Raw genomic sequence first — 15,383 nt, 5'->3', positions numbered from 1 at the left:
CAGGTTGCACCCAGTCGGGGTGAGTCTCGGAAGCCACTGAAGATTATCGGAATGCGGATATACGGATCAATGAAGAAAGCTAGTCGCTGGACTGAATCAAATGCCGGGTCATGTCAAAACCTAGTGCTTACCCCGTCCTTGTGCCTGGAAGCTAGAAGGATGCGATGCTATCAATGCACGCCTTGCTAATTCTAGACGATGTAGCGGTGTTTGTCGTCATAAGAACTGCAGGTTGGATGGATTGGAGAAAGTGCGCGATACTTGTGTGTCTACCTAGTAACTATCTTGCATTTCTGGAGCCTTGATCTCTACACTCATAACGGCACGCATATTGCAGAGCACATGTACATACCTAACATGTCGATACGACTATACCTTATACAAACAGTACTAACGTATCTGCCGACTCTTCATCTCGCTCCGGAAAACCCTACCGAAATATAACCCCCTTTACGACGTCTTCACGTTCATAATAGGGTCTAACCACGACTCGTACTCGTCAGCACTTGTGCCATTTGCGCCATAACGCAAAACGCGTAGCAAGGGCCGGAAGGCACCAGATGTCAAGTCAAAACCAGTGCCATTCTCGTGCATGAGGAACGGATAGAGCAAGATGAATCCAGTGACAGTGTTGGGATACGGCCAACCCAGAAGAGATGCGACACTAATGCCGGGAGGGATATGCCCAATACCCCATTGCGCCATGATGCCGTAGTTTGGAACGCCGAGGAAGCCCTCCTGTAGTGGTAGATCCACGTCTGCGACGTCAAACTTGACGGACGGGTCAAAGCCATAGTATGTAGGGACGAAAGTTGTGTTGACGGGCACAATTTCTAGGCGTATGAGATTGCTTGGCTGCACAATGATAAAGTTGACAATGGGCACATTGATATCATCTGGGACAGAGCCATCGCTGCCAAGGATGCTATAGTTGCCAATGTTGACCACGCCAGGACTGGTCGAGTCTGACCCTACATAGGGTCTGTCATTTCCAACCCATGCCGTAGTGTTGCGCGCAATATATTCCGTGTCGCTTCTACTATAAGGCACTCCAAGATAAGGAACCACGTAGCTGCTGCCGTCGGTAGCAATCTTGACATGGCCAGAGTAGATGGGTTCCGAGTATGGCTGCGGCTCATCGGGAGCTGTAAATTGCACTTCGATCTTAGCCGACTTTCCCGGCTGCAGGGATAGTTTCGATTTGGAGAATTTGGCGGTAGCGTACTTGGCCTCATGGACGTTGGTAAACTTGACAAACGCCTGGTCCGAGCCTGCAGTGAAGTTGTTAAAAGTACGAATGTATGATGCGCCTGAGTGAGAAATAGAGTAAGTTTTGAGTTTCTTGGACGTGTTTTTGATCGTGATCGTGTGTTTTGCCGGTTTTGGTGAGTCGAGTAAACTCAGCTGAGAGGGCGAAATTTGGGAGTCGGCGGCTACGGCGGCGTACGCGTTAATCAGTCCACTGCCTTGCTGGGTGACAGAAGAGATGATATCCATATCCAGCGCTTTCATTGGTACTACGGTTGACTGTAGAAGCGATATGATTTCTGCGATGCTGAGATCTGGTCGCTGTGATTTGACCAATGCATAGACGCCAGCAGTGAAAGGCGCAGCCATTGATGTACCAGACAAGACGGCGTACCCACCAGCTGAGCGCGGGTATGTGGACAGAATATTGCCTCCCGGAGAAGAGAGTTGGGGCTTCAGTGTCATTTCCACGGTCGGGCCGATGGAAGAGAAGTAGTCGATGGCATGGCCAGCTGAGTTGAGAGAGTCTTGTATCGTGCATGAGTTAAAGAGTAGCGTATATTCTTTTCCGGTAGCGACGTTTTCAATATCACTGACTATCTGCTGTGACTGGTCGTTTGAAAGGAAGAGAACAGTAAACTGGCCAACTGTGTCTGGCTCGGGTAAAAGGACTGGTACGTCTGGATCGTCTGTGTAGTAGATGACGGTTGTCACATTGAGTGCTGATAGTTCCGGTGAGTATGCGCTGAGCGAACACGAATTTGTGAGATAGATCAATACCGCCGTATTTTCTCCATCTGTGATTGCATTCTGCGCAGCTGTCCAGACTCTAGTGTCGCAGCCTCCAGCTTGTAGTTCTGTTACAGGGAAGTCCAGACCGCTGCCAGCTTGGAAAACAGTGAGCGGCTTATTAGCAATGAAGGGAAAACCCGAAATGTATTCCAGTGAACCGCCGATATTGTTTTGTGCTTTGTATACCGTTGGATAGACTTCATTCTCCACAGAACCTACAGCCAAAACTTCCGGAGCCAAGCCTGGCGCAGAGACTGCATAAGGCCCAAGGTCGCCGTCATTCCCAAGAGCAGCAATGATAGCAACACCACTTGCCACGATACTTTCAGCCAGCGAAACATATGGGGACGCTTGCTCCCAATATGACAGACTGCCAAGAGACATGGTGATAAGGTCAACACCATCGTCTGCAGCCTGCTGCATCGCTGCCATGATAACGTCGTCTCCAGAGTTCTCGCTGCATCCAAATACTCGGTACATACCAATGGTCGCCTCGGGAGCAACTCCAACAAGTCCAAAGCCTTGGTTTTGGGCATCAGTCATTCCAATAATACCTTGGCTATGTGTTAGTCACTCCGATATAATGTGATAGCTTGGGCCTGAATCCAGCTTCTCACCAGCCACATGAGTGCCATGTCCCCCAACTGCACATGTAACCAAAGGGTCGTCATCCGGAACGGGAGTATTGGTTCCAGTGTAGTCATCTCCAACCAAGTCGTAGCCAAAAGATATCTTATAACCTGGTCCAAAACCGCCACCAAGTGATGGATGTAGATAATCCACTCCAGTGTCAATAACACCAATCTTCACCCCTTTGCCTTTGATTCCCCTTTCATGCAACTTGTCCACTCCAGCCATTTTGAGTGGTCTGTTAACGTCAGAGTTACCTCTAATGTGTGGAAGAGTATTATTGCTGGGCAAGTTTGGCATGGCGGCCACGAATGCTTCTGGGCGCGGCACAAGTCTAACCGGCCAGACATTCTTAACACCGCTAATCTCCAGTAGATCAGATTTCTGAGATGTCCCGTCTGTAACAGTCAGAGATAGACCATAGAAAAATTTGGCATTGTTGAATTCTTTGCGGATATGGTATTTGACTCTTCCGCCGAGTCGCTGAGAAACAAGAGACGCAGCTTTAGTGCTGGGAGTATGTTCCAGTTCCACGATATAGGTATTCGGGATGTAAGTGACGTTTTGAGCGCTACTAGGGCGCGACTCTACAAAAACCAGTTTTGTTAAGCTGGTGTTTGACACCACTGGATCGAGTAAACACAAGAGAAGAACACTTGATAGTGTAGCCTTGAACCGCATTTTGACAGGCAACAGACTGTATTCTTTCCCCAATGCTTCCTGATGGAGTCGGTAAAGGGCAGGGAGCAGAAGTCTTAGGTCACGGACATATATATGAGTGCTGAAAGCTCCATTTAAGTGTAGTGCCATAAATCACGTATCTAAGGTCTATGACAGAATATCAGATTATAAGATGGCTTGCTCCTAGAGGCGGTGACCCTGAATAGGAAGGTAGTGCGTTTTTGAACCATTGTCTTGGTCAATTTAGACCTCTTTTAAGGGAAAGAAATACGATATGTAACACCGAGCCCCATACGTGCACCATAGCTTTGTAGATCATTCAATAATTTGTCTTACTCTGTTGCTTCATACACATCTTCTTATCAGCATCAACAACGGAGTAAACCTATTTAATTTAGTGATTAATCTCCTACCAGTTGTAAGCGGCTCATAGAAAGATCTCGGACGCATTTAAATGCTGAAGCCGTGCGAAATGGCGTGCTTGAGATAACAGCCAAGCTCAACTCCCAATCCTCGAAATCCCCAGCAACGACGCTTTATTGATTAGTTCTATAATCACCGTCGGTTTTTGACTCGGTCATGAAATCTAAACTAGGTTCAATCACCCGCATAACTGACATTTAGCCGGCTGTGGTAACCTTCTTGGCAGCATTCCGAAATGCATTGATCTACAGATTGTAGCACGTACTTGTCTTCAGCGTGCTGCTCAATTCCGTTATTATGTTGAACTTTTTTGTGGGCGGGATTCAGAATGCTTTCTATACTTGTATTCCGTACTTGAAACTGTTAGAACATTGAACTAGTAGTTGGCGTGAATACAGTAGGCGGATCTAAAAAGCGCCGAAGTCCGGCTGCCTAGCTGGAATCCCGTGAATGAGGAGGCGGAGAGACGAGTGTTCTCATTTTACTCGTTTCTCCATGTCAAATGAATTGTTCTTGTTTCTTTAACATCATAATCATTAAGAGATATAGGACTTGTGCGGTGCCGCTCTGACATCCGTCACCGTCATAACTTGGGCTGCAACTCAACCCTAAAGCTATTAGAACAATTCAGGAATACGAAGAAGCGGGATACAATGTCCCATTTTGATCAAATGCATCATGAAACAGTTTTGGATCGTTGGAAAAGGTTCACCTACGTCGAAGATCTTCCAGACGAACTTGGCCCGTTCCGCAAGCTGCTGGAAGAATACAGCAAAGTGCCCCCCAACGAAACTGATGAACTCCTTGTCAGCACGGTCAGTAATATTTCCACTTTTCAATTCCAGTCTATGGCCTTGTTGTCGTTCATACCTAATATCCTCTCAACAGCGTAAAAAGCTCTGGGAAGTAGCCATGTATCCGTGCATTGGTCGATGGAGCTTTCTCAATCTGCGCAGCATGCAAGACTCTCATTTCAAGATCGCATTTGATCGACTAAAACAGCCGAACGACCCTGATACTGGGTCAAACTCTCCAGATACACTCCTTGATATTGGGTGTTGTATTGGCCAAGTACTTCGAAAGATGGTACACGATGGAATCGAGCCGACGCGGTTGTTCGGTACGGACCTACATCCTGAATTCATGTCTATTGGCACGGAGTTATTCAATGATGAAGGATGCGGCTTGACCTTCGTAGCTGGCGACTTGCTAGATCCCGAGGACAAGGCTTTGGATAAGCTAGATGACAAGATCACACTCATACATGCGGCAAATTTCTTCCATTTATTTACATGGGAGCAGCAGGTGAAGATTGGAGTGCGAATAGCACGATTTTTAAAGCCGGGAACGACCGATGCTCTGATCTTCGGTAGACAAATAGGTACTCATAGACCAAGAGAAAGAGACGGAAGAATGAAATCTTTCTTACACAACCAGGAAAGCTTTCAGAAGTTGTGGGATGAGGTCGGGATGAAAACAGAGACTCGGTGGCGGGTGCAGGTGAGTATCAGTGAAGAAAGGAGGGTAGATATTCACGGATTTACGGAGGAAGACAGATATACTCGGTTTGGTATATATCAATCTACAGTATAGAGAGAAGAGATTAGCTCATGAAGAAGCATAAAGATAAGAGTCCTGCTGCATTTTGCGCTACTTAAGAAATAGATGAGCCAGTGTCATTTGAGCCCCTTAATGTGACCTACAAAGGTTATACCGAGAAAATTTCCATTGGGATCGCTAGATAAATCTGAAAGATATCATAGCAATAAATGGAGTATTCAATGGAAATGACGTACTCAAATAAAGCCTAACGCGAGTCAGCATTGACGCATCATCACTTTGCTTCTATCACAAGTTAATTGCTGAGTCGGACGCATATTTGGTATTAACTAAATTATAGATACTAGCCACTACATTTGTAAATGACTGACTGTTGGCCATCAATGTAATTCTAAATTAAATATGCTATAAACGTCTTATTCCCTCTGTAATTCCTTATTTGGAAGAGTGTAATGCCATTCGCGGATAGTTGCCTTGTCGCTAGTCACCTAGTGGAACCTATGGCAATTCTTCAGCGGCTTGTTTAGTGTTCAGTGTAATATTCCATAGTTACTTGGAGTAGATTGCTGTTAGTGTACGCCCTTCGTTCTGGGTGGCTCCGTTCAGGGCGCTCCATGACATGAATTTGGAGACAGTTGATCCACTTCAGTTGCTCTCATAGTCGCCATATTGTCCGATTTTAGCCGCTCTGGAAAGACCTTTTAAATCGCCTGAGAGATCAACTGAGTTGTTATACTCCCCTAGATGTTCGACCGAGTATATCAACTTCAACTCCATTTAAGACCAGCACCAACCGGAAAATTTGGAATACTATTGAGCAGCCATGAAGACAGTCGGCATCATTGGCGGCAGCACCGACTTGGCGACGGTTGAATACTACAAGCTGATCAATGCGCACATCCGCGCAAAGCTTGGAGGCTTCTATACCGGCGAAATTATTATCAACTCCATGAACTTTGAGCGCAGCGCTCATTTTGTGAACAACAATCTCTGGGAAGAAGGAGGAGAATACTTGCATGGAAAGGCGCTGAGCTTGGAGAGAGCTGGAGCTGATTTCATCATCTGCGTCTCGAACACGTGGCACCGGGTTTCTGAGGCGTTCATGAAGGATGTCAAGATTCCTCTTTATCACATCGCTGATCCAACAGCCCAAGCGATACTGCATCTAAAGCTGCACACCGTTGCCTTGCTGGGGACCAAGGCTACCATGTCCTCGGACTATCTGCCGAATGTGTTCTCAAGCCGTTTCGGGATAAACATTATTGTACCGACAGACGAAGAACAACTTTACATTGACGACGTAATCTTCAACGAACTTGCCAAATCTCAATTCACAGAAGAGTCAAGACAAGGCTACCTGAAGATTGTTGACAAGTTGGTCTCTCGAGGAGCACAGGGCGTGATCCTGGGGTGCACGGAGATCCCGCTACTTATTGAACAAAAGGATCGACCCGATATTCCGATGTTCAACACTTTGGAGCTACATGCGCGGGGTGCTGCGGAGAAGGCGCTGTTGGACTAGCATGAGAAACCGTGGCCTGGATCTTGGGGAAAGTGACTCACTTTTAATGGCAATGCACGTCTTGAATATTGAATACAATAAGAGAATTCGAGTGGAGAAAGGGCATGCAAATTGTTCGGATACCAAAGAGGTGGATAATGAAGAGACGCTGGGAAGCATTGAGGTTTTTTAGAACCATCTTTTGATGCAGGGATGAAATTTCGTATAACATATAGAAACTCCACGAAATGCATATCTTAAAGCCCATACATGACTCCAATGTTAAGTGATATGATGAACGGCGAAAGATGTTGTGTAAATTCTGTCTTTGTTGACTCAATGAAGCCGTAGAGAGACTGTAGTACATTTTCGGCGTCCATCGTAGCTAGCTGCATTCACTCGCCAACGATAGCGGCGTTTCATTTTATTGGACGCTGTCTTCCTGGGATCTGCAAATGGAGATATGGATTCAATTCTAATCATGCATTGAACCGCTGCGGGGGTTTAATCGCCCGGGCCGGTTATTTAAGGGAGCAATGCCTAGAGAAATGACTCGGATCGATCATCGATTGTCTGATAATTCGACAAAGAACGATATATATGTTGCTATCGCGAACATGACTTGTACGTGCGATATGCCAAATGGGGGACTGATTGGACTAATATGAAACAGATAAGAAGACAATCAACGCTGATGATGAGACGTCTCAACGTGCGGCGTCCCTCATAAAAAAATACCGTCCTGATATGACATTTTACCGTGATACATATCGCCAATTACATAGCATGCCTGAACTGTCAGGACAAGAAGAGGGAACATCCCGTATTGTTGCCGATTACCTCACTTCTCTGGGCAGTTTCGAAGTTTTTACAAAGATTGGCGGTCATGGCCTTGCTGGGGTGCTCACCAACGGAGAGGGTCCTACAATCCTTTTGCGCGCCGATATGGATGCACTGCCCTTGTTAGAGAAGACGGGCCTCCCTTATGCAAGCGTGAGAACCCAGGTCGACAAGAGTGGTGTCGAGAAACCAGTTATGCACGCCTGCGGCCATGATACTCATGTTTCGTCTATGATGGCCGTAGCTAAGCTACTGCTGAGCGCTCGTTCTCATTGGCAAGGAACTCTCATTTGCCTATTTCAGCCTGCGGAAGAACACCTGAATGGTGCCAAGGCAATGGTGGATGATGGGCTCTATGACAAAATTCCCCACCCTGATATTGTCCTGACACAGCATGTCGACAACAGACGATGCGGGACGATCCATCTGAGGAGTGGTCCAACCATGACGGCAAGTGTGTCTTTACAGATTCGCATCTTCGGGCGCGGTGGGCACGGTTCAGCTCCTCAAGACTGTATTGATCCCATCATCATTGGGTCTTCGATTGTGGTTCAGCTACAAACAATTGTCAGCCGTCAAATTGACCCTGGGCAACTAGCGGTTGTTACGTGCGGAAGCATACACGCCGGAGATGCTCCAAATATTATACCCGATTCCTTGGATCTGAAGATTAATATTCGAGCACTTACAAATGACATTATTGACCGAATACGTGCATCCGTGAGGAGAATTGTCGAAGCTGCATGCAAAGCAGGCGGATGCGATCGTGAGCCACTGATCGAGACCATTTCATCTACTCCTGCGACTATAAACGACGAGGCTACCGTCCAAACGCTTGAGAAGAGTTTCGCATCTTATTTTGGATCGCAGCTTGAGCATATGGACGTGGTAACTGCAAGTGAAGACGTATCGATCTTGGCAACTGCGGTTGGAGCTCCTATGGTCATATGGTTCTTCGGTTCAACAGATCCAATCCAATGGGATACCGCTAAAAAGAATGGGAAACTGAATGAGATTCCTTATAATCACTCACCACTTTTTGCTCCCACCATTCAGAGCTTAGATGCTGCTGTAGATGCGATGTCATTGGCGGCTCTCACACTTTTTAAGCCTGCCTTGGAGGTTGTATAAGAGTTGAGTCTTTGCGGTGTTCGAGACAAATGGGCTGCAGTGGCTTTAGTGTCTAACTAGATATAGTTTATTGTCTAAGAAATGCCCTACATATCGTTTCGCAAGCCCATAAACTCGGGGCTGAGAGCTTCGTATATATGTGGCTGCAAGACAAAGATTTGGTCTAGACCTTTCCAAAATACAGAATCAATCCTCAAAAGTCCTAGTCTAAGAACAGGTAGTTGTTTTGATCTTATTCTTAGAGACTCGCGTGTATCTCGAACAGTCTGCATTCTCTGCTTGGCTTCCTCTGAAGAGCTTGACATTACGAGCAAATGCAGCATGAGATTGACGATCGAAGAAAAGGCCAATGGCGCCCAAGCTGGCCAAAACTGAGAAGAGGCATCGAGTTTCAGCTTATTGACAAAAAGTAATGCATTTGACAGGCACCTTCCAGCTTCATGGCGTGCGCGCTGCATATCAGCATCAGTCGAAGACTGGTTCGATTGCCCATCCGTGGCATGGCACCTTAAGAGGGCACGGCAGACGTTGATATGCGTGTAGTGGTAAGCTAATAAGTTAATTACAGATGCCGGTGCTTCATCCGAGGACGATATGGTAGTAGTATTATTCCAGATGGAGAGTTCCTCTAGGATTTGCATGGAAATACCCAACGTTTGCTGAATATTAGACGATAATTGAGATAAAGCCCGCAAAGAACTATAAAATACCAAATCATTAGTATTAAGAAGTACCTTTGGACACAATAAAGGCATACTGGAGTTCAGAGAGCACCCTGCGTAGAGTAGACACGAGCTGGGCATGCTGGATGAAGTCTCTCCAATCCGCCTCGTCTATGCAAGCTCCGTATCCATCTTCGGCAGACATAGAAGTGACGAGCCAGTTTTCTTCACTTAAAAGGGGAGGTCTTCCTAAGCTTGAGGCCATCCACGTATCGATCTTGAAGATTATGAAAGAGATCCTTCGTCGCTGCGTCGCCTGCCAGCGGGGAATAGACCACTCAGCAGGGTCCATGTGCAATCCAAGTGTATGAGCCGCTGAGATAAGGGTGCCTAATAATTTGCACCTGAAGGATGAATCAGAGATGAGATGATGAGGAGTAGGCCGCGCCAGGAGTAATATGAAAGCTTGAACAACAGGAAGAGTCGGGCCATATATCTCAAACTCCAAAGCCTTGAGAGAGATCTGCAATAGAGTCGAAGTTGGCAATGGATCATAAGCCAAGTCTAGCGTTAATACATCATCAAATTGCATAAATGGTAGTGCAATAGCGTAAATGGCTGCTAGTAGATATGTGGGCGATGATTTGGGCGAAAGACGGGATTGAGTTGAAAAGATGGGATACTGTGGAGCTATGAAGCGTTCGTAGAGACGAATCAACCGCTCCCCAATATGTACATGAACAAGTAATTCTAATTCTTCTCTGGATTTATTTGCTTCAATTTTTGTTGCTAAACCAGCTTCCTCGCGGCTCTGTGAATACAGAGACTGGGAAGTAAGCATAAAATGAGCAGGTAGGCGACCGAGGTGAACAGATTGCAAGGTGAGCTTTTTGAAGGGCAAGCGACCAGAAACATCTCTGAGATAGTGCCCAAACAAACAGGGCTCAAATTCTCCCGTGGTACCAACAAACTGAGGAGTGCTGTCGGTGTCGTCGTTATCGAGTAAGACTTCGGGGGCCACGCCTTCATGTGGCCGAGTTTCCTCCTGTGGCCCTAGGTCACCCAGAAAATCATGTGAGAGACTTGGTTGAAAGTTGACGAAATTGGCATCGATTTGCTCCCAAGATAAAAGACCAATTTCAGAGGGAATGTCATACGACAACTGCCCAGAAGATGAGTTCAATGCCGAATCAATTGATGGACTTCCTGACGAAGCATTGTCAAGTAAGAGCTGTTCAGGCAGCGAAATAGGTGAAACGGCTTGATCTCTTGAAGGTGACCTGAGAGATTCTGATATTGTAACATTTTGAGGAAGAGATTTTGCATTGGTTGAGAGTCTGTGCATGGACGTGGTTTCAACAAATGTACACAGGCGAGAGTGTAAGAGGCACATGCGGCATGGAGGGCCACCCTCTATTCGACATGCAGACTTTCGAGCACGGCAAAAATCACAGGGACGTTGCCGTTTACTCATGTACCGTCGGCTGCCAGTCGACATATGGGAATTGATCTCCGGCATCGTGAAAGTAGCAGCTTTGTAGTTTGAAGATGAAGCAAATGGTTTTACAACAGTCGCTTGGCTGGAGGAAACAATAATGAGATATGATTAATAATCACGCTTAATAGTTACCGATGTGGGTAGAGAAATTGGTAATCTTGCCTGGCCAGCTGCAATGCCGCCAATCAGGATCGACGCCGTTTGTTCTGAGTGTTGTCAAGCCTTATTAGGTAGATGCTTACGAGCACTACTTTGTACGCGTGGACTCATATATAATTGCAATGGCGGGGTAAAAATTTGAGAAAATCAGCAACAGATCAGGGTCGAGCGAGAGGATGTCTGACAATCCATGGGAAACAGACGAGACCAAGAGTGGTCTCGTCTCTATTGGCAGCCACCGCTTGCAGTTGAGCGTTGCTGGGCCGCCTAGAAAGCGAAATGAACCGGCGGTTGTCATCATGGCTGGTCTGACAAGCAGTGTGCTTGAATGGCCAGCTACCATACGTCTCCTGAGCAAATTTGTGCGCACATTCTCTTATGAGCGGTCGGGATTTGGTGCTAGCGACAACGCTCCAGCAGAAGTACAGCCTACATCTACTAGAATGGCACTTGAGTTGGATCTTCTTCTCAAAGCCGCCGACATCAAGCCGCCATACATCATAATCGCACATTCGTATGCAGGCATCACGTCGCGCGAGTTCATTCATTTACACAAAGACAGTTTGAATGACATCGCTGGCATTGTTTTTGTTGATGCCAATACCGAGGAGACACCGCCAACCCGCCCTGATGAAACCATCGATGCGGTGCTCGGTGAGCTGGAGGGGCCGGAGGGGCTGCGTATCCGATCTCAGAGTTGCCATAAGTTGTCCAATGCTGAGTGGCAGGCTTTATTGGAGGAGGAGGCTACTGCAAGACACGAGCAAACTGCAAACGCTGAAATAAGCTTCTACCTGGCCAGCGCGCCAGTTTTGAAGGAGAAGGGACATCTTCAAGAAGGAAAAGCGCCGTTGTTGGGAGATCGCCCTGTAAGCATTCTGCAAGCCAATTACGCTCAGGACTTACAAAAGATGTATGACGCTGGTGTGTCCGCTGGGAATGGCACGGAGACGCAAAGAGCTTACATGCGTAAACTTATTTCGGAGACTAACGAAGCCGAGGCAAGGATGCAAAAGGAGATGCTGAGATTGTCTACACGGTCTGTTTTCACTTTCGTTCCAGACAGCGGCCACAGCATCCACTTCGAGAGACCAGATGCTATTGCAGACCAAGTTCGATGGGTGTTGGATCAGCTGAAAATTAAGAATTAAATCACGATCAATGAATTAAAAGTTCTTAGCGCATCTTCTTTTCTTTTGGCTCTTTTATTTGAGCCAGGTTCTATGGCTTCGAATTCGCTTCTAAGTAGCACTGAATATGCTATGGATGCAGGCCTATCATACATTCTCTTCGTGATTCACTTTGGCTTGTTTCTTGAGATCGTCCAAACCTCCCACTTCCTTTGCTCGTGCTACTTTCTCTTCGAACGTGCCCACTGCTTTCGCACTGCGCCATGCCGAAATGTCGCTTTCAAACAGTGTATCAATCTCTTCGAGCGACTTCTTCACCGTTTCCGGGTACATGAAGTAGATGTGGAAGACCATAGCAATGCAAAAGGTTCCAAAGATCATGTAAGCCTTCCACTGAATATTTGTAAAGGCTGGGGGAACAAAGAAGGCCAAAGCGAGGTTAAAACTACTTGCAGCGTTAGCATATGGCAATTGAAGACATTTTGACGTTATTCATGGCATTAGCCTTGTTTACTTACGCCCAATTTCCTGCAGCTGCCAGACCAACACCCTTGGCGCGATATTTCAAGGGAAAGACTTCACCGCAGTAAATCCATGCCCCGGGGGCCCATGTAACTCCTAAATCAAGCATCAGTATAGATAAAGGCATTGAGTTTATCATCAACAGCAAATTGGCTCACCATCTAATGCAATGTTAGTTCTGGTTTAGACAAAGAATAGAGGAGAATTGAAACTTACAAACTCCGACAAAAATGTAACAGAGAGCAATAACTGCCTTAGCGGGCGGGCCGCTGATCTGCCATTTCAGGATGTCGTTACCTATAACATTGCTCAGCAGGTCGTCCAATGAATAGAAAATAGCCCACAACTAGGTGCTTACCATCAACACTGTTCACATGATGCCCATAAACAGCCATGATAGCACCAACAACAAAGTGGATGACACCGCAGATCAGGGCGCCAACAATGAGTAGCCACCGGCGGCCCATGCGATCAATTACAAAGAGGACTCCTCCGGTAGTGACAAGGAAAATGACATATTGAATAATGGAAGATGTTAGAGCAGCATTTCCCGACTGGCTTTCTTGTTAATAATGGTGTTGTGAAATGCAATGATATGGGGTATTCTCACCATGCCGGCCATGTTAAAGATGTAGACAAGATAATACAGCATAACATTACCGCCAAGAAGCTGTTGCCAGACTTGGGCACTGACACCGATAACTGTTCGCTTCCACATTTTCGGAGTAAACAAACCTAGGTAGCCGATTTCTTTTGACTCTGCTGCAATTCTTGCTGCTTCTCTAACCTCTTCTAGCTCAGCTAGCACCTCAATGTTATCTCGATCTCCATTGGCGTGCAAGTTAGCGAGGACATCGTGGCATTCTTCCCAGCGATCTTTTGAGGCGAGCCAGCGTGGAGATTCTGGGAAAAAGAAAAGAGAGGTGAACAAGACAGCTCCAGGAACAGCCTGGAGGCCCCACGCAATTCGGAAGGCTGCCGGCCGGTGGATAGAAACAGAACAGCCATACGAAATCAGGTACATAATCAAGATCCCTAATTGCTTTTATTAATTCATCTGCATATAGCCATTTGGAAGATTATTCTTACCCCAATCAATGGACCATTGTTGAATACCAACAATCCGGCCACGAGAACGAGAGGGCGCCAGTTCCGCGAGATAGACGATACACTGAGAGCTGGTGATACCAATGGCAAGCCCACTAACAATGCGACCCACGACTAGATGGGCGACATTTTGAGCAGAGCATTGCAGAGCAGCGCCGATAATCCAGTCCACAGACGCAATTTGAATAGCCAACCGGCGGCCAATACGGTCAGCGAGCCACCCAGATAGAAGAGAGCCAATAAAGGAGCCAGCAGACATGGAGGCTGTGATACCACCTTGCACAGATGAGTTTGGGTGGTTAAAATATTCCAGATACTGGTCTGAACCGATCCACGCACTCATGGAACTGATCTCGAAGCCGAAGATCATGCCGCCAATGGTGCCAAACGCGGCGAGAACTTCAACATATTATATCAGTGCTAGCTCTTTTCATCGAAACTCTCATTCAGGCTCGCGAGCCCTGCGATGTATGAGACTTACCATATATATTCCAAATGCGGTACATCTTGGAAAGCTTTCCACGCAACCCTGACTTTTCCTGATATAGAGTTTTCGAGGCTATCCTCCCAACTTCAATACCCTAAGCGGAAGACTTATATATATGTGGCCTTATAACAGTCTTCATGCACTCAAAAGCATTCATTGCATCTGGGATTGACGAAGGTATTGGTGGAGACAGTCTGAGTGGCGCTGGTATAGAAGCGCACGTATTGGCATCAAGAATCAGTTTCTGGGTACATGTACAAAGTCGTGTCTAGAATCACACTCAAGAGAATTGAATTCTGTGTAACAATGGCAGATCTGGAAGTTCCATGACATTCTAGTCCCCACATCCGGCGGTAAGAAGGACGGTGAAGGTTAAGAGATCGGCATGCAACGCAGCTAAGCTGGGGATAGCGAAATGATCTCCAGCACAGTATGTCATTATTATGGACTATTTTCTGTCTCAAAGTCAAAAAGTAAAGGGGAGAGCTCTGCATTAAATACTGTAAATCTCTCAGCCCGGTTGAAAGGGGAGAATCCGTATACGCTCTCAATATTTCTTGATGTAACATCCTCATGAATTGCGATCCTCAGATCAGTGTAAGATACGTATTCACTTAATAAATAGCATTGAATCGCATGTGACTTGGTCGTGCAATACGGATATACTCGGTAGATGTTGTCTTGCAATACGAGGGTATACATAGGTGCATATATACAGGTACATATATCGCTGAGCTACGTATAGGCTGTTTATCTCTCTCTGGCGTTGAAGTACGTCATCGGAGCACAAGTCTGGTTATTTTTACCCGCTCTCGGCACCCATTGATGTTCTATGATGTGATTGGCGCGGGTTATTTTATTTGTGAAGATCACGTCCCGGGCTTTCGCTTGCAAATGTAGCGAACCCCGAGCGGGACTCTCCGCATAACCCCACGCATTAGCGTAACGGCAGCAGGCAAACATCTAAAGTAGGGTGTTGGTTAACGATCTCAAGATCTGGCAGAGACTCTTA

The 15,383-nt window shown here is 46.5% G+C and overlaps 7 protein-coding genes across 7 annotated transcripts; 4 read left to right on the top strand and 3 right to left on the bottom strand.

The window, feature by feature from the left end:
• Positions 1-94: 94 nt before the first annotated feature.
• On the bottom strand, positions 95-3,351 carry V8C40DRAFT_283641 (S8 family peptidase; the record flags this gene model as incomplete). The annotated part of the gene is made up of 2 exons (XM_083222000.1): positions 95-2,594; positions 2,658-3,351. 2 exons carry the CDS (start codon positions 3,349-3,351, stop codon positions 451-453), a joined length of 2,838 nt encoding a protein of 945 aa, XP_083068084.1. The 3' UTR covers positions 95-450.
• A 907-nt stretch (positions 3,352-4,258) lies between these two features.
• V8C40DRAFT_123295 (class I SAM-dependent methyltransferase) lies at positions 4,259-5,414 on the top strand. The gene is made up of 2 exons (XM_083210961.1): positions 4,259-4,589; positions 4,663-5,414. The coding sequence occupies exons 1-2, from the start codon at positions 4,428-4,430 to the stop codon at positions 5,365-5,367; spliced, it is 867 nt and encodes a 288-aa protein (XP_083068083.1). The 5' UTR covers positions 4,259-4,427; the 3' UTR covers positions 5,368-5,414.
• Positions 5,415-6,048: 634 nt separating this feature from the next.
• Positions 6,049-7,102, top strand: V8C40DRAFT_257322 (aspartate/glutamate racemase family protein). The gene has a single exon (XM_083218471.1). It carries the CDS (start codon positions 6,158-6,160, stop codon positions 6,854-6,856), a length of 699 nt encoding a protein of 232 aa, XP_083068082.1. The 5' UTR covers positions 6,049-6,157; the 3' UTR covers positions 6,857-7,102.
• A 299-nt stretch (positions 7,103-7,401) lies between these two features.
• V8C40DRAFT_257319 (uncharacterized protein) lies at positions 7,402-9,192 on the top strand. The gene is made up of 2 exons (XM_083218470.1): positions 7,402-7,459; positions 7,509-9,192. The coding sequence occupies exons 1-2, from the start codon at positions 7,453-7,455 to the stop codon at positions 8,804-8,806; spliced, it is 1,305 nt and encodes a 434-aa protein (XP_083068081.1). The 5' UTR covers positions 7,402-7,452; the 3' UTR covers positions 8,807-9,192.
• On the bottom strand, positions 8,850-11,016 carry V8C40DRAFT_123277 (Zn(II)2Cys6 transcription factor). The gene is made up of 2 exons (XM_083210960.1): positions 9,564-11,016; positions 8,850-9,505 (listed from the first exon to the last, which is right to left on the bottom strand). The coding sequence occupies exons 1-2, from the start codon at positions 10,985-10,987 to the stop codon at positions 8,893-8,895; spliced, it is 2,037 nt and encodes a 678-aa protein (XP_083068080.1). The 5' UTR covers positions 10,988-11,016; the 3' UTR covers positions 8,850-8,892.
• Positions 11,017-11,210: 194 nt separating this feature from the next.
• V8C40DRAFT_257317 (Alpha/Beta hydrolase protein) lies at positions 11,211-12,493 on the top strand. Its single transcript, XM_083218469.1, has one exon. It carries the CDS (start codon positions 11,302-11,304, stop codon positions 12,274-12,276), a length of 975 nt encoding a protein of 324 aa, XP_083068079.1. The 5' UTR covers positions 11,211-11,301; the 3' UTR covers positions 12,277-12,493.
• On the bottom strand, positions 12,403-14,390 carry V8C40DRAFT_283639 (general substrate transporter; the record flags this gene model as incomplete). Its single annotated transcript, XM_083221999.1, has 7 exons — positions 12,403-12,700; positions 12,774-12,870; positions 12,994-13,074; positions 13,136-13,331; positions 13,388-13,812; positions 13,867-14,283; positions 14,366-14,390. 7 exons carry the CDS (start codon positions 14,388-14,390, stop codon positions 12,403-12,405), a joined length of 1,539 nt encoding a protein of 512 aa, XP_083068078.1.
• Between the last annotated feature and the right edge of the window lie 993 nt (positions 14,391-15,383).

Source organism: Trichoderma camerunense, assembly GCF_050948025.1.
Source record: "Trichoderma camerunense strain CBS 138272 chromosome Unknown V8C40scaffold_24, whole genome shotgun sequence".
Lineage (NCBI taxonomy): Eukaryota > Fungi > Ascomycota > Sordariomycetes > Hypocreales > Hypocreaceae > Trichoderma > Trichoderma camerunense.
This window is presented reverse-complemented; position numbering and strand designations above follow the sequence as displayed.